We start from the raw sequence: 23,138 nt of genomic DNA on the forward strand, positions 1-23,138 counted from the left end.
AAGTGGAAGAAACAAGCAGCAGCCAGGATTGATGAAAGAAGGAAAGCTCAGTAATTTACTGAAGTTTACTGGAGAAATGTGTTCTTCTCACCTTAGCAGATAAGAATGACAGAGTAGCCTAAGAAGCAGAACATGTAATGATGTATGCAAAGTAAGAGAAAAAGATCAAATTAGGATGAAAACAAGTGAAAAAGATGAATTCTGCAACAAAGTTCTTGAGCTAATATTTCTTAATGTATCTTAAGAATAAAGTATGAAAAACAGGAAGATACGCAGTAGAAGTCTTCATATTACTGCATAAATTTCAAGTTCTGTCCACTAAAGCATAATGAATCAAACTTGATTGCCAAACAAAATTTCCACGTATACAAATAGATTTAATAGTAGAATTACTGAATTAGAAGCCATATTCTGTCACATTTAACCCTATGACTTTATTCAAACTAGTGGGGGCAATTAAAAAGCAACCCACTGCTCACTGTATAAGGATGCCACCCACTGTTAATGATACAGCAAAAAAAGGAAAGGAAAATTTGACAAAAGAAAGAAAAATAAAAGGTTTGACAAATTAGAAATGGTCAAGACATCTTGATACTGAAACTAGAGAGCACACTAGTGGTCATACAATCTCAAATCAGCACGTTTTAAGTAGGATTCATTTCATTTGCCTTAATGCATCCAACAATGCTACTACATGTATTCCTACAGAAGTGAAACATGAATGGTAGCAATGCAATATGCACATTAAAAGCACACAGCAAAAAAGCATCAGCTTTCAAATGTACAACAGAAATATAACAAGGTAGATATAAGTAAGAGTATCACCCCACATCTATGTATGCGCACACACTTCCCCCCCCCTTTTTTTTAAACCCTGAGCATTTGGGCAAAGACAGCAACAAATAACAAAGGGGAAGTGACAGGGAAATCCAGGGGTAGCCTCGAGAAAGTTTAAATACATATGCTTCAGCTGGAAAGCAACCACAAGAGGACAGATGACAATCCAGAAATATCTGAAAGATGTAAGCTAAGAAGAAAGCAGGACTGAGGAATGAGAACAGAATTGAGAGAACGAATTAAGCCAGCACACAATTCTGGTCAAGCATTTAATTATGTGTAGAAGTGGTTTCTGAAGCTGCTATTGGAAATATCACCACTTAACATTTAGAATTAAATTAGAGAGGACCCTAAAAGAAACCTCACCTAAGCACCTGGAAAGACAGATGGTATGTGATTAATTACTCCTGATAATTCCAAATTATTGACTTAGTGTTCTAAATGTAACCCATCATATTTACATAAGCCCCCCCCAAATAGTGTTCACAGCAATATGCACATTGCAAGGTAACTGCTAAGATAAATTCTGGATTTACCTATTTTGAATCCAGTTATATGGCTTGAGGACATTTTTCTCAATTCATTTGCACATGTTTGAAGTGATCCAGGATGAGACATCAACTATAATGATGCACTAAAATTGGTAAGACTCAAATTTCTCCCAAATCTGATTACATCTTTCCATTAACCTTCTCCTGTTAACATCTCAGGATGTTAATAAGTAAAAATGACTTTTCAGAACACTGAGCACCACCTACTACAATCTTAATGTTTAAAATGCATTTGTAGATTCCTCTCCCCTTTGCCTATAAACTGGTTTTATACCTTTAGTAAAGTTATTTCTAACAATTCTGAACCCGTTTCCTATTCCACCTCAAGACAATCTTTCCCTTTTGCTTTCCACAGCCATCAATGTGACAAAGGTACATATCACAGGTACCAGATGTGCACTAAGGTGTGTGGATCACTAAGCACAATATTCATTCTCTACCACCACCTCACTGGAAAGGTTTCAAAGCTTCAAGGAAAAAGAAACCTAGCATGAGAAAATCTGGCTATAACCAAGCTCCATTTAACATCTTTCGGAAGCTTTAACCTGGATCACCTGCAGACATCGCAGCACATCCCACTAACAGCTCACCTCGACCTCTAGAGGAACTTCGACCTCGAGGAGCCCCTACCACCGTTCCTCCTCCACGTCCCGTCAACCGCAGGACAGCAGCACTGTTTACAGACATCGAGAAATTTCTCTGCCAAGAAGAAGAAAGAGCCAAGGTGAGATTCTGTTATAACAAAACCAAAAACATTTACCATTATCCTGAATTTGGTTTCCTTATGGTCATTACAAATTCTCTACAGTTGACAAGGAAAGGGATTCCTGGGAGACATGAGTAGCTGAAATAGGCTATAGAAGGATCTTGGTCAGTGTCAGTGCTTTAAGTTACTTACCTGGAATTTCCATGCTCTAAAGGTAGCAAGTGAGCACCTACTCCTTTACCAGATGATTCCAACAAGAAGTGATAAAAACACTGACAGCTTTAAAAACATTCAGTTGCAAAAAGGGATTGGCACCTGTCTACACCTGACACCACTAATTAATACCAATTCTAAACATACTTCTCAAGCAAAGCAGGAACATCGAAAGAGCAACAGAACTTGACTAAAATTACATTTACCAATCTTCTTTGCAGAAATAAGTCCTTTCTCTAAATATATCATAGAAGTAACATGCTTTGGGGAAAACTAAAGTGTATTTAAAACCTCTGAAATTTAAGTGATACTCATTTTATTAAGACAAAAATACCAGTAAAGTTCAACTTTATTTTAATCTGAAATAATTGCTAAACAAAAAGCTGTTTTGATAAAGAATTATTTATTATAACCAACTCTGGCCCCACTCTCCAAGTACAAACATTCAGAAAATTGGGTCAAAGAATTCAGGAGCACATTCAGAAACATTAAGAAGCAAACCTGAATTCACACCCTGCTTCAGAATGCAGGTTTTAAATAATCTGAAGGCAAAGGACTCCAAAGAGCCGTTAAATCAGGCTTCTTCATAGAAGCCTAAGGGAGGCATACTGCTTACATGAACTCGTATGAATTACTATGACTTTGAAGGTCTTCAGGGAACAATGAGACAAGCAATTACATACTATGTAAAATCTAAATGGCTAACATCAAAGCCAACAGACTTCTGAAGGAGTTTTAACCCATTTCAGAAACAAGCCTAACTGCTTGGTATTTTCTTGTTGCAAAGTAGATCATCCTTCAAGAGAGAATTGGTAACTAAGTAGACTTAAGGGGGGCAAAAAAAATGCAGTCATGCAGGGCAAATAGGAAGGTCAGCCTCCAGTCAATCTCATTCTATCTTCCTAGCAAGCTCTTAAAAGTTTAAAGCAACCATTGCCACAGCAAGTCAAAAGGAACCACCTCCATTTGCCTCCAAGCAAACCATCACCTTTCCTGGTGTTGATATCTCTGCTTTTTTTGTGAAGCAGTGAAATACTTCACTACACAAACAACTTTAAGCTGCTCAATTCCCTGTCTTGCAGAGATGATTCCTTAGTTTCGATGCCTTATTTTTCCAATAGGAACAAAATAGTAATCTCACTTTTTTTGTCTGCCTAAACTCTGAACAAATTCTCCCTCCCCTCCGTAAAGCTTCCTGTGGTGAGGATGCCATCACTGCAATGTGCATAGTGATAATAATCCACATGGTAAGATCACACCAACAATACAGCCAAGTCAAAAAAGCAAAAAACACCTCACTACTGATCAGTGTATTACTTTAGTGTCCATCCCTGACAATGCACAACAAAGAGCAAAGCTGGCCCAACGCAGAGGCTCAATTAATTCTCCAGCAGTAAATGGAAGACATCCTAAGAAACAGACATCAGAAACATAACCAACAAGGACACAAAAATTCTCCATTATATTCAGCAAGAGGCTGAGACTCCCTTACTCCACAAGCAGTTAAGATAACTGAATTATTTCCTATTGCAAATAGGAATAAGGGGGTAGTGGGGAAAGGCAAGGGAACATATGCTGCATTATTGCCAGTGGCCGGTAGTAGAAACCTCTGTTAAAGCTATCTTCAAATAACAATTCCCTGGAAATAGATCTTAGACAAATCTATTGATGTCACATAACAAAACTTACTACAAGGTGAATCAGTTAAGCTTAAGTTAGCTCAGCATCCTTATAACCAGGAAAGTGACATTGTACATAAAAAGGATAAAAAGGACCAGCAATTCCATGTCCTACAATCAGGAACGCTGTAGCTGTATCTCACCAGTAAATTCCAGAGGACTTAACAAATTTAAGCTTAAATTCACACAGCTGACATTGTGATCCACCTGTAGCTAACACATCTTTAAATAAGCTTGAGATAAGTTCTTCCTGGATATACAACACATTTAACTACAATGCTATCAGGTGCGTAACTCCCAGGTTGCAAGCAAGAATTGCTCTGAATCCAAGCCTAGAGTAAGCCCAATGGGTTCAGCTTCAACTGAACACTACCCCAAAGTACACACATTCTTATCAGCCTGTCCTTTACAGGACTCCCAGATTCTCCATCCCTTAAATTCAGATTGGGTAATACTACCTTCAGTATGCACAGAGGGGGCACAAAAATGTTGTAAACTCTGTTATCGACCTGAGGTAAAAGAACTTGCCTGCACCATGACTAGCAGCAAAGACATTAATATTCACCTCAAGACCACTTCTGAACATGATTCTTGATGAACATTTATTATGTCATGGGGAACAAACACCAGGAATTTCTGGTAGCTTAACTAAGGCTTTTCCCTTGCTATCTCAAACAAGTCATGAAAGGGGAGGGGTGGGGGTGAAAAGACCTTCAGACAAGAAAAAACAGGCTGTTCACATCCTCTGCGTCTCCAGAAAGCATTAAAGGAAAGACTTTATTAAAAAGTATTCTGAAGTGGTATAAACATGACAAACCAGAGAGCAACTGCAAAACTAGATGTTCTGACAGCCATAAAGATAAGAGTCAAAAGTCAGAGGCATTTATCCAGAGGGGAGCGGTTTTCTGTGCTAGAGTCAAATTCAGAGCAAGGGCTTTCCAACTACTTAGATCAATCATCCTCGAAATGGAATCTTTGTGGACTACCTGTTCTCACACTTACCCTGTTCACCAATTAATTATATACCTATAGAGACCAAACAAGGAAATAATCAAGCAACTGCTCACATACATAGTAGTTCAGAGTACTGCACCTTCCGAAGAAATGTTAACAGTCAAAAAACTTCAACACTTCTCCAAAGACCATGAAACTGAAGCTACAGAATTTCTATTACAAACACACAGAGAAGGTGGTCAAAAAAATGCAGAAAAAGTCTCACTGATCAGAAAATGCTGTGTACTTTAAAAATCAGGACTACTTCCCAGAAGATGACCCTGGATTTAAGAAGTTGACTGTCTGCCATCAACAGAACATCGTATGAAAAATATTTGTTCAAATTTAAGATAATAATTGAGTATGAATGGAATTTCAACCTCATTTCTTTCCCTGAAATCTACTAATCCCAAACTTTTCAATGGAGGCTTACTAACACTAATGACTGTCTAAAGCTTTTATTTTTTAGATAAAGGATACAAACCTGTTCTTCTTCTGTAAAAGGTACAAGTGCCAGTGGTGGCAGGGGCTCCTCTTGTAAAATAGGCAGAAACTCCTTATCCAGAAGGTCTGAAGGTATCTGTATGAAAGGAAAACAGCACTCACATATCCCAAGTACTTCCATTTCAGGGATGATGCCACACACTAATTTATAAAAACTCTATCTCCATCTAGCCAGTACACCAGTACTTCCCATAATATTTACTGGGGGGGGGTATAACTGCAAGTTTATGCCCCCCTGAAAATAGAATTCTTATAGACAAAATATCCAAAGCATCCACCATCCACGACTGTAATACAAAAAGTATGAAGATTATACACACCAGAATTCAAGCTTCCACACCACTGCAGGTCAAATCTGAACCAAGTGAAATTTTGTCTGGTACATTTAAAAAGTACTGCTTTAACTTCAGTACACTTCTATAGCCAGACTTTTATTTGTATTTTATTTTTATTATGTATTAACAAAGCTACCACATATAGCACAGAGGTGTGTTTGATTTAGATCAGTATTTCCAATTTATGACCAACAAGAAGAATAAAACCACAAAAAAAAAAAGGCAAAGTGAAACTGTAGGTATGGATTTATTAACTAGAGAACACTGATCATTTAAATAAAAATAACTTTTCATGGTAATTTTTAATCAATCCATCATCAGATGGAAGCTCCATCAGCAGATGTGACCCTGAGCATGTGGACAAGAAGCTGCAATTACAGCCAAGTGAGCTCTAATAACGCCAACACAGAATTGTTTCAAAAATATCTAGTTCACGACACTAAAGACTTCTACCAATTTTAACTGAAGCAAAGCAACCTAGGGGTTTATTTTTTTCATTTGGGTATGCTCTAGCAGAAGGCTTCCTGCTTTCAATCACAGTATCTTTTAATCAGAGATGCAACTTTGCCTAATCTTCAGCAAGCAAAGACTGAAAATGATAAAGTGAAAAAGGATTAGGGTACAAGATACATCTTAAAAAACCATCGCATCTAGTAGTTAACTAGAAACAGCATCAAGAGTCCTTTTAGTCTCAATAACTAGAATTACTCAACAACATGGAAGCACATTCATATCAGAAGCAAGACACACTCATTTAATAAATAATGCCCTTCTGGCAAACACACAGGGAGAAAATATTCTTTTGGACCACTCATGACCATCAGAGAGCTTCCTGTAACAAACGGTATTAATAGGTTGCTCTGAATCAGTTGCAGCTGTAGAGGTCTTATCATCACCTGATATAACATACATAAATTGCAAAAAACAATGACCTCTGACAGGCTGACTTATCGAAGCATAACATCAAGGATTAAATCACAGGTTCTCAAAGTAGAGCAGGATAATTCTGCATGTTAAAGCACGGCTTTAAGCTATAACACACTTAACTTTAGAAAAATCTTTGACATTCAACGTCCTTGAACCCGTGTACAAGCAATGCAGGGCTCCCAGCACTGTATGAAAATGTCAGCACAGTCATAGTAGGGTAAGAACAAACATGGAGGTGTGTGTGCAAAGCTAAAGGCACAACCTGACATAATTGCTTGCAGTCCCTCCCTGACTCAAGAGGTAAGGCGCTCTGAGGGATTCAGACTTCCAAGTCACTATGTGCCTGCTGCAACAATAAACCAACCTCTGTCACCATCTACAGAATAATCTAGTGTTTCTAAATGCAGAATGTCTGAATCATTTGCCTGATACACTCTCTGAAACGTGACTTTTGTATCCCTAAGAACCTTTGTTTGAAATTAAACCAGAAGGAAGTTCCTGACTTTCTACATTGCTCTTTTGTATCACATGTGCTAGATTGTAATTGTGCCCTTAAACCTAGAGAAGTGGGCTGGTTACCTGCTCAAGTGAACTGCCTCAAGTCAGGATAAATGGGCAGCTCTTGCCTTTTTCAGATGGATCTGCTAGTATGATTTATTGCCTGACTTTCAAGCTGAACCAAGTAACTATTTCACGTTATATTAAAAAAAAATCCCTACTGAGGCAAGCAAATCTGCACAGCTGCAAGGAGACCTTAACCCTCAGTCATCTGTGGCAATGGGACTGAATATGGCAATCAGGTTGTTTTGTTCTCAGGGGTACAGGAAGTTGCTGCTAAAGTAGCAAAAAGAATCAAACATCAAATAAGCATAAGCACAAAAAAAACCCCCACCACAATCAGAACTCTTCTGATCTTTGCCAAGGGATACATGATTTCTTTGTCCATAAGCACAAAATACAAATAACTATTCCTAATCACAAGGCTGTCATTAGGCATACACACATCAGGCCTTCTTCCTCTTCCTGCTCACCTTATTATCCTTTAGAAAAAGTGCCAACATTTCTTCTCTCCCATAGCGATAGTCTGCTAGTTTGTACTTTGGCAAAGCCGGAGACAGAGGAGGGGATGTCACGCTCCCACCACTAGACAAAGCTCGCAGCCTAAAATAAAGCAGAAAAGCAATGAAAACTGAATTGAGGAGAACATGTCCTCACCCATGCTTTCATCCCTCTGCACATTTACAGATTTGACAAACGAAATAAATACAGCACTGAAAGTAAAAGGAAAGGATTAACAGTCTAACTTCAAAACTCTAAAACTTACTGCTTCAACAAGAAGGTAAAAGAGCTTCCCCTCACTTTTCCCATAGCCAGGAGAGAGGAGGAAAAACAACGTATTCCCATGAGCACATCAAGGAATTCAGTTGACTATATAACACACCAGCTGCACACCTAAAGCGTTGACTAAGCTATTTACACTGCACAAATTTCAGTTGTAAATCTTCCACAGATACTAAGGACAAAAGCTTTCTTCTGACAAGAAAAATTCTTACCACATCAGGGACAATGTGGCAAACACTGATCTATGAAAAAGTTTATTCAGATGTTCCATGAAGTTTAACAAACAGTTTAGTACAGTAAATTCTGCTATAAGGATTCTTCTTGTGTCTCTAGAATCCTACTCTACTCCAAATTCCTTTTCCAGAACTTAAAATTAATGTCATTTTTCAGAAAGTGCATACATCATTCAGCTTAGTGTCTCAATAAAAAAGATATATAAAATACAGCCACACTTCAGAGACGTTTAAAGTAATAACAGCAACAGCTAAATATGCTATTAAGTTTGATTCCATCCCATACAGCTAAGTTACTCAAATTCTTACAGTTAACATCTTCCAGTTGTATGATATTATTCCCACTTCACAGGTAGATTAGACTCATTCTACACTACTATTTCCTCAGCTACCCAAACCCCCTGTATGTTGAAGTTTTGAGGAATGTTTTACAATAGGATGTGTGCCAAGAAACAAAACCCAGACCATTTTCCTACATTCTCCTTGATGTTCATCTCAGACAAGGAAAATAATGAAGACTCTTCTCAACAGCCGGAAAATCCTTGGAAAGAAAGGTTCTCTAAGCTAAAACATTGATTCCGAGGCTACCTTTCACCTAGTTATCGAAACATGCTTTGATTTGGTTTATTGTTCTTTAAACAGAACGGAAAAAGTAATTTGCAAGTCAAATGTTTATCTTATTTTTTTAGTTTGGTGCCACCCAGTGGCAGCTTCTTCGCCTAGCACTTCCAAACAAAAAATCCCTGGGGAGGCATTATTCAAACGCTTTGATGGCTCAGTGCAATGTTCAGCTCCAACCCAGATGAAACCTGACTGTCAGTTTCACTATTAAGTGATAAAGCAGCAAACATGACAGACACGAATATACTGCAACCCAAAAGAATAATTATAAATCTCAGATTTTTATTGTTATTCCTGTAAAAATCTAGTAACTCACTGAAGTATAATTCACACTTTCATACATGATCTTACTTGTTTTTTAAACTAAGTGGAGACTGAAGTCCCCTCACTATGATATAGCAATCAAGTTACCGTTAAAAGATGTGCCTTTTTTAGAGCTGCCTTCCCCCTTCTCTTTTTTAATGTAACTTTGGCTTCCATCCATCAATGAATCTAATCTTGTCTGTCTCCTACACTGAAGAGCACTCCAGCATAAGATATCTGCCTGGTGGGTGTATTTATAGAGAGTGATAAAGTCATTCTTTAACCTTCTTTCAATCCAACAAAATAGACTGAGCTCTCTCATTGTTTCCCAGGCCATAAATCACGTCTTGCTTCTTTGTTGAATACTCTCCAACTTTTGTACATTGTATATAAAAATGTGTCAGCAAAAGTGACTATGTTACTCCTGTAATAACTTTATCACATGCTCTGCAGCAATTCCATATTCCTATAACCACTCCACACTCCCGTTTACACATGCAAGGATCACATCACTTCAGAAACCACACCATCCAGAATTCTTGTTTGTAATTGCAGCCACCAACACTTTAACAAGAAACTGGAACAAATACTGAACAATAACCACATCTGTGCAACTACTCTTCAGCAAAAGTCAGAATAATGCATGTCAGACAAGCTGGAAAGCTAACAGCTTTCATACCTCATGGTATCATACCTCATGGATCATAAACATTACTCCTCCCTCAGATACTTGGTGGCAATGTGAGTGTTATGCATTTACCATAACATGAAACCCAACTCATTTCCTACACAATGCCAATTTTAAAAGTATTATTTATATATACTAACTATACTATATGCATACACACACTAAGTATTCTATATATACTATATAATATACTAAAAAAGTAAATACTGCTTTCAGTCACTGGCCAGGGACTGAGGTGAAGCAGTGTGGAACAAAGACATTGTAAGACTGAGTGGGGGACATAAGCAATTCAGTCCCAAAGGACAGAAATTCATAACGATCTTTTTAAGTTTTAGACAAGGTTCCAGAGTCTCAAAACAGAAAAACTCACCATTCAGGCCCAAAGTTAAGTGTCTGAGTTTCTGCTGCCATTTTTTCCTGTTCTATTCCTCTTTTTTAAGAAGCGTGAATCTGAAAAATAAAAATGGTTTCTATGAAAACAAATGAATTAATACAGTCCCTCATAAATTTCTTCACAATACAAAAGCACATCTGGGCATGCAAAGAAATTAAAAAAAAAAAAAAAAAAAAAGAAAAAGACCATATGGAATTTATTTATTTATTTAGGGGGTTGGGTTTTTTTTTTTTTTTAAGAGATCCATTTCAACTCTCCAACACAGATTAATTTACTAATACAGGAGTAACTGCATCAAGATCTCTTCCCCAAATTTCTCTCTTAACACTGGATCAGAGCATCTATAGAAACAATTTGTACAAACAGTCCCTTTTCAAATCAGTGATTGCAAGACAACCAAACATGGAGAATTTGATGCATAATCCTCTTCTGCAAGAACAGTAATGCTTAATTAACAGAATTGCAGCTTCCTGACAATTACAAGAGGATAAAAACCCCACTAGAATTACAGCAAGAAAGATTTGCCAGTCGAGTGGCACAGAAATCTCCACTGCTCATTCTTGAAAATAAGCCCTCTAAAGACTGAGTACATCCAATGCTGTGACATCCTCTTACATGTGCAGGCAGATGAGAGCATTTCTCTCATTCTTGGTTTTATTAAGCAAAAAACGCACACCTTGAGACTTCAGCTACTTTAACTCCTATTAGCCAAGGTCCTGCAAACACTAGTGAAGGTCAGCTAAAGTTCCTACATATCAAGACTCTACGGATGACAGCAGATGAAGCCACACTGGAGGGAAAGAACAAGACTAAGGGAAGGCTATGAAGTTTTGTCTATGAGAGCCACGTACAGCCCAGGTAGTTCTGAAGAAGTGTCTTTTGCAGTAAGAAAATACAGCTCCTCTTTCCTTCCAGCAATGGCAAAGTCCAGATCTGCAAAGGAAGGGGTTTTGGTTTTTTTAAAAATCAAGCACACTGTAGCCAAAGCCCAAACAAAAAAGGATTTGAAGCATTACCTTCAGAACTGGTGATTAGGCTTCAAGAGCCCATTAAAATAGATGTTTGGTGGGGAGCTTTGCCATATCAGAACAAGGACTGAATAAGGAGTTCCATAAATTTGTCTATACTTTGCATGAAATGGTGGTGGAAGAGAGAAACAAAACATGGGGGGACAGAAATGGAAAGGGCATTAGTTACTGAAGGAAAGAAAAAAGACAAAAAGGAACCTTTTTTTAATTTTTTTTCATATATATATGCGCTACTTAAATAATGACATTTACGTTAAAAAAGAAAATAATGAACAGCCTGAAAGCTAGAAAATGAAAAAAACCCTAAACCACACTAAAACTGCTAGAGCAGATTTTACCCAAATCTTTTGGACATAAGATTACAAATACTTGCAAAACTCCCTGCAGCCTAAACCTACCAACCAACATTTGGCTCGTGTATTTTTATCACATGCCACATTAACTTCTTCCCCACACACAATGTAATTTATATATAAATCATAATATTTTTATTTTCACAATAACTCTATATAATGAAATGGGATTCTCTCTGTTACATGCACCAGAAGCTAATACAGAAAGCATCCAGCCATTCTCACAGGCCTAATTTGATTCTGGTCTGATTTGGGTTGCCTTTTTGAAGGAGCCAGCAGCTCATGAGAATGTTCACGGCATATCCATTCATCATTCTGAAAACCAAAATACAAGGTTAGGTACCTAAAGAAGACATACAGCAACCACGTGAAAATATTGTGGGGCAATTCAAGCAAACCATCATGCACACTTCAGGAGAGAAGCCTCTAACACAACTCCTACTAATGTGATGGCTCTCCCTTCGCTTCCTGTAAGCCTTCTGCTGGGGAGTGGCAGGGGAAAGGAGGTTTCATATCAACCCACGTGGATCACCAGGGAACCTGGGATCTTTAGCTTAATATCAGTAATACTAAAAAGGCTAGCACTGAATGTTAAACTGCAACAAAAATACAGCTGAAAAGCATCAGATGTGAGGATAAAGCTCTAAAAACCAGTTAGGATCAAGCAGTTTACTGGCTTTGGAACCACTGCGCCCCACCCTCTTCAGCATCTCTGGGTTTCCTTCACAAAAATTGAGGATACTGTGTCATCTTTCTCTACTAGATTCCTAAGCACTTTAGTACCTACAAGCATACTCAAATCTCATCCATTGAGCTGCCAAATGGTTTTCCTTGTCCCTCATTTTGGACACCACAGTTTGTTTTGGGAAATCTTCGCTGGCTTCCTCTTCTGTGGAAGAGGATTTGGATAAGATTGCATTCAGATAAGTTACTTCCTCCCTAGAAGTTTTGACTGGATGAATATTGAATTGAAAGTGAGACACCTGTAAATGGATGAATTGTAGCTAACAAGAAAAAAAAAACCACAGAATAAAAAAAAAAAATTGAACTGCATATTATTTGAGTAGGTGTAACACATGAATTTATTCTTAATAGGCAACATTTCCAAGAAATAAAACATGCATGAAAGAGACATTGCAAGCAAGGCTGAGAGAAAACCCTTGGAAAGGAGGCACTCTGGAAACAGGTAACAATTTGGGAGGAGGGGGTCAGAGGAACAAGAAAGAGGCTCAAGAATGCTAAGACAGCAAGTATGCAAGAGCAATACACTTGGCCATGTCAGCAGACAAGACATGGAAAGCAGAAACCATGCACTGTTTCTGCTGGTTCACAAAGCAGCAGCCTGAAGGTGAGAGCGTGGAAGTCAAACTGGAGAGGAACCTCTGACAGGGACTGCACAACACACAGCTGGTGTGCAAAGGAGAAGCTGCACTAACTGTAAAGGCAAGTTGGGGTGGACTATGCAGCGCTCACATCATGAGAGTAAAGAGTCAGGGTGGAGCAAGAAAAAGGGTGAGGAATTAACAAAAGGGAATGGATGATCAGGTCATAAATTCACCTATTTTGACCAAGTAAAAGGCATGATTTTATCATGATAGATGCTTATTATCTAGATAGCTTCCTTAGGCTCTAAACTTCAATAGTAATAACCAAAATGTTCATTTTGGTCTTTTTGATCTATGCTGCCCCTTCTTAATCAAGGATGGCAAATCACAAAAACCTAACACATTTCCTCCTTGATATGATTTGATGAGGCAAAAGCCCCTTTCTGAACTGCTAGCTTTGTAAATCAAGATTTTCTACAAATTAATGGCTATTGATTGAGGAATCTGCACAGCCACAGATTTTACATGGGTGAGAGCACACAGGGACAGCCTCGAGTTGAAGCAAGAAAATGAGGCCATGTTTAGACAATGCCCAGTCAGCACCACTGCTTGGGCAAAAATGCTACCAGAGGACTTCCCACCCCTCCTTCACAGAGGAACCTTTTCTCCAAGGTTTTCTTCAAATCAGGGCAATCCTTGATCAAGATGCCAATGCAAACCTGCAAGCAGTTGCAGTTTTCCTGCGCATTTGGGAAAAAACGGAATTACTTCATAAACTGGAACTGGGAGCCCATTTTCCTGGGGTTGTACCACAGCCACCAACCCAGTATCAGCGTAAAGGACTGGAAAGAGAAGAAATCACATCAACCCCACCATCAACCTGTGGACTGGCAATGGGGAAAAAACATCCTCTCTATTCTATCAGCAGCTTAGCACTGTGGAAGTCAGAAGTCCACCCTCTGAACAGACACAAAATGTAATCCAATAACATTAAGCCTTTAAGTGGCTTTCACTCACAATTAACAGGTAATATCATAGGTACAGAAGTTGCTGTCAGCAACACTCAACTTATTTCGTTGGTTTGCTTTAGGTACAAGGGTTGTTTACCAACCTCATGGGTTTTTAAATTATTTTTTCAAGCTAGCTATTTAGTACCTGACAAATCTATTAAAGCTTTCAGTAACATCTGCTTCAAGCAGGAACCTGATTCTACCAGCTAAATTTGTGCGTTAAAGTAAAATGATGTTTCAGTTCAAAAGATCTAAGGTCGGTCTATAATTACTGTGGCACATTTTGGTCATGCGCTCTAGTCTTTTAAAACATATAGGCAAAAAAGATCTTAACTGCCATGTTTTCCAGCCTTTGCTCTACCTCAAGTTTTGCACAATAGATTTTCAGGCAATGTTAAATTCCTACATTTCTATTACAGAATTCTGTCAGCTTGCACCACATGGCAATCTGTCTAGCCAAGATGTTTTGCTGGTTTGGATGGAGATAAACTGACTCCCAGCATCCCAAGCTGAGCTTAGGCAATGACTCCATTAAGGGCTGCCCATCTAATCTTTCCTACAGACACAAAAAAGATTTGGACTGTGACTACAATTTATAGCTCTGGGGCTGCTGCTTGCTTCAGTTTTTTATTAACTTTAGAAACCTAAACCTTGGAAAAAAGATGTACCACTGATCCTTCCTATACACAGCTATCTTATTATGAAGCAGACTACTGTTTGATCAGAGATGTTTACACAGAAAAGCATCCTTTCCTTTCAAGCTAGTTCTGTTGCTACTGTAGGTTTCAAACAGCCTTTTTAACCTAGAAATTGTCTGAAAATTTTGAGAACCAAGGAACACAACAGAAATTTAACACGAGCAGATTTAAGTACAAGGAACTGGGTTCTCCTTAAATAAAGCTGGAACTGGAACTTAACAGCAGTACTCCACCATGCCACAGTACCATCACATCAAGACAATAAAACTTCACCTTCCCCAAGAAAGAAAACTTTCCACAGGCAGCTACTAGAGCTAATTTCAGAGCCAGTACCTGTGTTTTAAAAGAAAATTAACAGGTTAACTGAATAATTAATGTTGATTTTCTCTAATTCTTGAAATATTAAAGAACACTCAGTACCGTATGCAAGCCACCTTTTTAAGTACAGTGGTAAAGAGGATGACTCAGGTGGCTACACTACCGGTCTGTTTGATATTAATCATTGGCTAAAGCAGACAAGACTGATTAAAGGACACCGACATAATTAAGACCAGCCAACATGAAGTTATGGAACACATTTAATCAAAATATAGTTTTGTAATTCATTGCTCAAGCAAGTAGGTAAAATCAATTTTAACTTCTGCAGGACATTCCAATTAAGTAGAATGCTAAAAAAGGCAAAATCATTCAGAACCACATGAAAAGTCCCAAATCATCACAACCTATTTTTCCTTTTAACCTCCTCTTCTAAAGAATTGACAACGCCTCTCAGAAGGCAAAATATTCTCAAAACAGAGTACAAGCTGAGAAGCTATCCTCTGCTTTGCTAGAATCTGTCATCCTGGCCCACAAAGCTTCTAAAACCTGAGGATGACAAACATGGATATGGTAACGAATGAAAATGACACATCAACAATACCATTATGAATTATTCAATTACTAGGTCCAGTATAGCAGGTTGCATTTAATAAGGCCAAGCATACAATCAAAAGATTCACAAGCAGAAAACATAGGTGATATACAACTATTCTGGGCAAGCACAGTCCTGAAACCAGTCTGAGATTTATGATGTTAATCAGCCGAAAACGAACACATGATACAACATCGACTAAAGATCTAAATACTGAATACAGAAATAAGGCAATACAGAGTAAATATAGAGTGGATTTTATTACTGCAGGGATGCTGTGTCCTGTTTTGTTGTCCAACAAAGGCAAGATAAAACAGGTGTTCAAAAATTGAACATGTTAGATACTCCTTACAGTGGGGGAAAAAACAAAACCAACAAGAAAACCCCCACACACACCAAAGCTCTATTTACTGAGCTTTGAGAAACATTAAACGATCTTGCTCAGCCTGTACATTATCATGCAGGTACAAAAGGCTGAAGACCCAAGCTTATTCAGTGAAGAGACTGAAGCAAAACATTGAGAAATAAACAGAGTAAGCTGTTTTCAGGTCAACATTAAACGATTTTCTAAAAAGTATGTTCTAGTTTAAACAGAAAATTAATCAGAAAAAAAAAATCCATTAGTCACATTACACAAGATGCCAGACAATAGGCCCTTCTGGCTCACCAAGCCTTTATCCCGATAAAGGCAGTGAATTTTTCAAGGCGTTATCTACCCACATGCCAAGAGGAAGTTTTTCCTAAGGGAACAATGTCTAAACCATCCACTTCTCCAGAACCTACACCTCTTAATATTCCAGTTACATTTTTAGATCTAAAGTCTTGTAACCTTCCTGTCTCAAATCACTGCAAAAGTGTTTTGATCTCTCAGCAGTTTCTGATTTAAAATTGCCCATAACTTTCTCAAACAGCAATACCAAACTGACCTCCCCCTGCTCACTTCATACAGATCCACCTAAAGCTTCATGGAGTGCTGCAGCTTGCAACACATTACACCACAGTCAAGAATGACAAACCCAAGAACTAGGCACTGAAACTCTCCTGGGATAGGATGACAAGAGAGACTGAGGAGACATGTGCACCTAACAAAATCCAAGAAAAATAAAGGAACATGAAACATCACAATTCCAGATGTTTTCCTCCTTTCCTACCTACTATTGTGGACTTGGTGGTTAGAGGGCTATCCACTTCTTGCTTCACCTGAACACAAGAACAGGAAAGTTCTCCCCCGTTTCTCCACCAGAAAGCAGTGTAACCTCCACCTTTATTACAAGACTTCCAGCCAAAGCCAGACACCAGCGATTAAGCTCCAAGCAGAGTCAGGGGACCACACCCTTGGCCCTGCCACTGCCTGGAACACAAACCACTGCTCATTCCAAATCCAATCCCAAAATCCTGCCAGCACTCTTGTTTTCCAGCTGAAAAATCACTTCCACATCTCTCTACCTTGTACACCCAAAATTTGCTGGTAGGTAAATATTTAGTCTGTGCCATTTCACAAGATGTTAGAGATCAGGATGCTGATCTGCTCCTCAACAAGGCCAGCAGCCAGGCTACATGAATGCAACCAAAAATCATGTTGTAGCACCTCTCTCCCGCACACCGCACACATTATACAGCCCATACATCTATTCAAAGTGGCAGAACAAAGCTTCAGACTACCTTCACTGAAAACATTCATTGAATTTACAGATCTGGGTTGTTGGGAGGTTTTCTGGGTTTATTTTTAAACGTCATTTACAAAAGCAGTTTCTTTGGGGTTTGCAGAAATTCTCTCCCCCCATCCCTTCTTAAGGTTTCTTACTCATACAGTTCTGAAGCATCCTATACTTCAGGAAACAAATATTCAACACTGAGAAACTGTCTAATAAAAGGTCCTGACAGAGAGAATTAGTGCATGTATCAGATTGCATATGTTCATCAACCAGTAAGTCAGAAGGTAACTTGTTACTACATATGAATTACAATGCTTTTTAATAGCTTATCACTTCTCTTCATGTTACTATTGCTAAAAGTATTCACTTTTTTCGATCTAAGAGCCACCTCTTTGTAAGCTGACTTGTGATGTTGTCCTGATCCTCTCTGAGTACTCTTAAAGCCTAGTATAAACAGAGAAAATTACATATACAGATGATTCAGCATTAACTTAGCCTGATGTAAAAGCTTCCACTGGTTTTAATGGCAGTTGAACCGGGCCTCTGGTTTATTAAACCAATTGTTCGATGCTTTTACTTGAAAACTTTGTACTATGCTACTTCCATGATCAGCCTCACCCACTTTCTATCACACACATTATTCAGTCTAACACTGATGTCAGCCCTGCTTTGAGAAGGAGGCTGGAGCAGACAGCCAGCAAAGGCTGGTCTCTTCCCACCCAAATCAGCCTCAGGTCCTACCACACATGGTTTAAAAAACCCAAAACCGTATATAAATCCATTACTTACCAGTCATGCCAGCTCCCTGCCACATGACATTCTGACTCCAAGTCTAAAGTTAACATAAATCAACCTATCCATTCACCATCGTAAAAGTTCACCCAAATAAATCTTTACAGAGCACAGCATCTTCTTTCCTTCTGTTTCTTGCCATCTGACCTGGCTCACTACCACACAGACCACAAATCTGCTTTTACCCAATCTAATCTACACACGGACATCTATAGCCTGTGAATCTCAGTGTCACACAAACCAGCATCTTCATCATAAGAACACAAAGTATTTAAATTTGTTGTCAAAGACAGGAGGTGAAAAAAGGAATTGCATAGTAACCACGATCAGAAACAAGCATTTGTCTACTAAATGAAAAGGACCAAATGCCAGTAACAAAACACTACCTTCACAAGTACAATGCACCATGCTTGCTTTCACTGTAATAACACCTATTTAACACACAAAAATTTTTCCAATCGTTTATTTTCCTGGCATGTTATACGAAAGCTCATTTACCAGTTTATAATGACAAATTACAAGAACCACTGTTGAAGGCATCAAGTAATCATTCTTTCTTATCCGCCTTTTTTTAAAGATATGGCCAAAGAGATAGAAAATCATAATGCACAGTTTTAATTAACTAAAAACAACAACAAAAAAACACCCCACCAAAAATATTCTCGCACAACACCAAGTGATCTAAAATGCACTGTCAACAAGGCAGCATTTTAAGAGAAATTTTCGAGATGTCCACCAAAATTTCTCATTGACCTATAGGCTCTAGTACCTCTCTAAAGCTCCTGGTATCCCTTCTGCTTTTCTCCACAATCCTAATTGTGGAGATATCCTAATCCGGATATCCGGCTTCTATATATTACAAGCTTTAAGGACTACAGGAGAGGTTCACTCCTGAAAACACACACTTTGATTTCATGCTTGCTGAAAACCTCAGATGCATCAAAACATTCCCGTGCATCCTCTCCATACCAAAAAAAAAAAAAAGGAGGACATATGAACTTCAATGGCAGCTGAGTTTCCCTGCATAGACATCAAGCCATTGCTACAGTTTCTATATTCAAGGAATGTTTAACCACCTTAGGGAGAATGGACTGGCAGCCCTCCCTCTGCAAAAAAGGGAAGTGGACCATTTTGTAATCAACACACTGTGGCAATCTCAGCCATTAACAAAGCAATGTAAAGACCATAGTCTGCTACAATCCCCCGCTACCATCTGAGCTAAAAGATTAAACATCACTGTGATAAACTACATAATTTTTTATATATATATATACACACACATATATACTACCAACAACCACAAGAGGGCCAATGTTGTATAGACCTTACAATTTAAAACTCTTAATTCTTCTTCGTTCCATTGACAACTTACGTACACCTAGAGCAAACTTGCTAAGTTTTCTCAGTTCTGACAATTTTCAAGCCAGATCATTTGTGCAACCAAAAAATGATCAGCAGTTGACTGCAAGAGAGGAAAGGAGAGGGCTAAGCTGGGCTGAAAATTGACTTTGTTCCTGTAAAAGCAAATACCATCACCCCTGCAGCATTTTACACACCTAGACTTTCAAATGTCACTCGATGAATTAAAATAAACGGATGAGAAAACCACACAAAGAAACAGAGTCCCTTTCAACACAAATGCTTCTTCAGTAACAAAGAGATGCACTTCCCCTTACCAAAGCATCCAATGGATCTCTAGTAAGCTATGTAGGAAGAAGGCAGATCAGGCCTGTGCATTTACACTTGTGAGCAGATATTTCACTGCTCTGCCCCTTAGCTCTGTCTATAATCATGAATTAAATATAGCTTATCTCCACTCATCTTTGAGCAGAAGCACTGAGAGGAGGGGAAAAAAAAAAAAACAACACTATAGAAAAATGAGGAAAAAAAATGCTAGGAAAAGGAGCTTATTTCTAAATCAGACTATGAGAAGACCTAACATCATACTTTAAGAGCCCTAAGAAGGAATTTTAAAAACCTCAATGAAGAGTAAGAAACATGTATTTGATAATTAACCGTACAAGATCAGACAGAAGTGGGCAGAATCAGATTTCAGATTATTGGTATTTCAAACAAATACAAAAAAGCTGGAAGCTTGAACAACCTTAAAGGAGGGGGCAGAGAAGCAAGACAAGACCATGGTCCAGGTGCCCAGCTCACCTTCATCAACTACTATGAACCAGTGTTTGCCTTCTATGTTTAAATAGCAAGATCCTTCAGTAGAGGCATGTAGTAGCCAAGCACCTCTTCAGCCAGACAGCTGTCCCAGTGAGATGTTCCATATGACTGACAGCCAGGTGGGGGTTCTTAAAATATAAGTATCTATAGATCTTAAAAGAGCTGCCAACTTTTTTCTTACATGCAGGCATAAGAAACCCCAGTTTATGTCAGAACTATGTTTAGACAACTGGCTTTAGAAGACAGCAAGCACAGGAGAAGGGACACAATGGTACTTACTCTAAATTCCCTAAAAAAAGAAAAATCATCTTGTTTGCTCTCCTGTTTTACACACAGTCTTTTCCTCAATCAGGCAGTAAACAGTTGGGAAAATCAAGTTAGCTGTAAAGCACTCAACTCAACAAGCATTTTTTTTTTTCCCCACTTACACCAACATGAATCTCATTTTTCACTTACTGTATGTTTTAGCTAGGCAACGAAAAAAGCCCACCACACTAACAGGAGTATCTCAGGATATTCCTATTTCACAGTCCTCTTAAGTGCAACATCTGTAGTGAAAAGAGGATCTGCAAGAGTCCAAGTTTTTACTATGGTATCAAATTATTTTTGCAAGCACCCTGTGGAACAAATCATCACTGCAATGTAACCACTTTGCATTTTAGTTCTATGCTCTTGCTTTAACCATTCAGAAAAGGTCCTAAAAGAAACACAGTGACAAGGCACCCCCGCACATGTTCATGTATCCAGGGACAGCAAAACCCTGAACGGGTCTTGAAATCATTAAGAAAGCCTAGTATTTATACACAATGTTGTCAGATATTGAAAAGGGGCTACTGAAATCTCAACACAAGAAGCAGGTCTTGCTTGAAGTGACATTCAATTCCCATGGATATACCTCTGACTCCTTTTTAATACGGCTGGCCATTAGAGAGAAACCTCTTTTTTTTAATCACATTCAGTAAGAAATTAACACTTCCACACGTGACCCTTGACATCAGTTAACTTGTACAAATACATGAGCCTTGGGGAATGAAGATGGTGCAGAAAGGGCAATGGACACTCCAATGTTTCTGTTAATAACCCCCAGACTGACCAGGGCACATCTTTTCACTTCAGCATCAGCTAACTGTCCAGAGGATGCCTATTCAAGTGAATGGCAAGCAGGCGGATATCTTGTAATACTAAAACTCTTTTTATCTATTGGAGCCAACACCCAAAAGCAGAGCTCTAAAACACCAGAACAAAGCTTTTGTTAGAGACAACTGCAACCAATTTTGTTTACAAAGGTTCCCAATTATCACACTGTGCATCTACCAAATGTCCTATTCACAAAGCAGCAAATTAATCTGTGTTTATTTAAAAGTTTCTCAAGAACAAAAGCAACAAGCAGTTATGGGAAAAGGAAAAAAAGAATTCACACGTACTTTCCAGGAACTTGCCCAAGTCAGCTCCTGAAGCAAGAAAATAGAATGAGCAGCGAGAAGTTAGACAGAAAAACACAACCCAAATTCAGAAGATTTTTTCCCCTCCCACCCAAGAAAACAGACCCTTAAGAAGGACAACAAGAGGTAAAACCATTACAGCAGCAAACCACAAACGCTGAGCTGAAGGTTACTGTGGAAAATGTAGGTTTTATTCCAGAAGCACTACTTGGCAGCATCTCCTTTCAGCCTACAACTTGTCCCACTTTAAAGCGCAATTACACAGGATTGAAAAAAGCGGAGACTGCTTTGTTGACACTGAAACTACTTGTCTTGGATCGATACCAAACGTACACAACCCTGATCGATGTTCTCTTCAGCCTGCCAAGGCCTCTGCAGTCAAACACTGCTGGTCATTGCTGCTCCCAACACCCGGGGGATGGGGGGGGGAAGGCTCGAGTGCTCGCTGAGCTCCCTCCTTCCTCGGCCTGTGTAACCTGACAGGGCTGGGCGTGCTCGGAGCGGGGCGCACATCGGCTTCGCTGCGAGCGCACCTGCCCGCTGCCCCTGGGCTGCGACAGGACGAGCGAGTTCACAAGGGTCAGTGCGAGGGGAGACAGCGCCGGGGACGCCCCGCCGCCGCCTGACAGGCACCGTCCCCCGCTGCCGAGAAGCCGCATGGAGAGGACAAGGCCCACACCCCCAAGCAGGGCCAAGGCCCTAGCAGCCCCGCGAAAGCCCATCGCCGGGAGCGCGGGGGAGCCCCTCCGGGCGCGGCCCTCGCCGCCGGGCCGGGTCGGCCTCGCCTCCCGGTAGGCCGCGGGGCGCCTCGGGGCTGCGGCATCCGCGGCGGACGGGAGCTGCCGGCAAGGCCGGTGCTCGGCGCGCGGCCTAGGCCCGCTCCCGCAGGCGGGGTGGGGAGCGCGGCGGCGGCAGGGCGGCGGGAGCGGCGCGGGAGCGGCGCGGCGGCGGCGGGCGCGGCGGCGGGGGCAGGGAGCCGGCGGGACGGCGTTACCTGCGCTCCCGGACGGAGAGTCCCGCACGGCCACAGCGACTCCTCAGCCCCAACAACACAAGATGGCGGTCGCGCCGCCACGCAACGTCACGTGAGGACAGGCCACGCCCACCCCCGGCCTCCGCCGCGGAGACCCGGATGAGCGACGGGGCTCCCTTTTCTGCACACACACCCCCCCCCCCCCCCGCGTGACGGCACCGCAGCTGCGCGCGCACCTCCCCATGACAACACCCCCTCCCCCACCCCCCCCCAAGGTAAAGCGGGCGCCGCCTGGCGGAGGCAGCGCGGCACTGCAGCCGGCCGCGCTGTGCGGGCTCCTACAGGCACCGCCGCGGGGCTTCCCCCCGCCCGGACCCCGCTACCCGAGCGGCGGTAGGGGAGGCACCTCAATGAGCGCCTCACCTTCCCGCCCGGGCGCAGACCGACCG

General features: G+C 40.3%; 1 protein-coding gene across 16 annotated transcripts in view; it reads right to left on the bottom strand.

Annotated features, from left to right (window-relative positions):
* GIGYF2 (GRB10 interacting GYF protein 2) overlaps positions 1-22,820 on the bottom strand; it is a 75,657-nt gene extending 52,837 nt beyond the window's left edge. For 4 of the 16 annotated variants that reach the window (XM_030495936.1, XM_030495927.1, XM_030495923.1 and 1 more), the window contains exons 1-5: positions 22,711-22,820; positions 10,302-10,381; positions 7,777-7,906; positions 5,464-5,559; positions 1,979-2,120 (exon numbers count right to left, since the gene is read on the bottom strand). In XM_030495936.1, the coding sequence (XP_030351796.1) occupies positions 1,979-2,120; positions 5,464-5,559; positions 7,777-7,906; positions 10,302-10,342 (409 nt within the window). In that variant the 5' untranslated portion in view covers positions 10,343-10,381; positions 22,711-22,820. Of the gene's footprint in view, positions 1-1,978; positions 2,121-5,463; positions 5,560-7,776; positions 7,907-10,301; positions 10,382-21,698; positions 22,478-22,710 lie in introns of those variants that run through there. The other 12 variants (XM_030495929.1, XM_030495928.1, XM_030495938.1 and 9 more) reach the window with 7 other exon arrangements.
* Between the last annotated feature and the right edge of the window lie 318 nt (positions 22,821-23,138).

Source organism: Strigops habroptila, chromosome 8, assembly GCF_004027225.2.
Source record: "Strigops habroptila isolate Jane chromosome 8, bStrHab1.2.pri, whole genome shotgun sequence".
In the NCBI taxonomy this organism is placed as follows: domain Eukaryota; kingdom Metazoa; phylum Chordata; class Aves; order Psittaciformes; family Psittacidae; genus Strigops; species Strigops habroptila.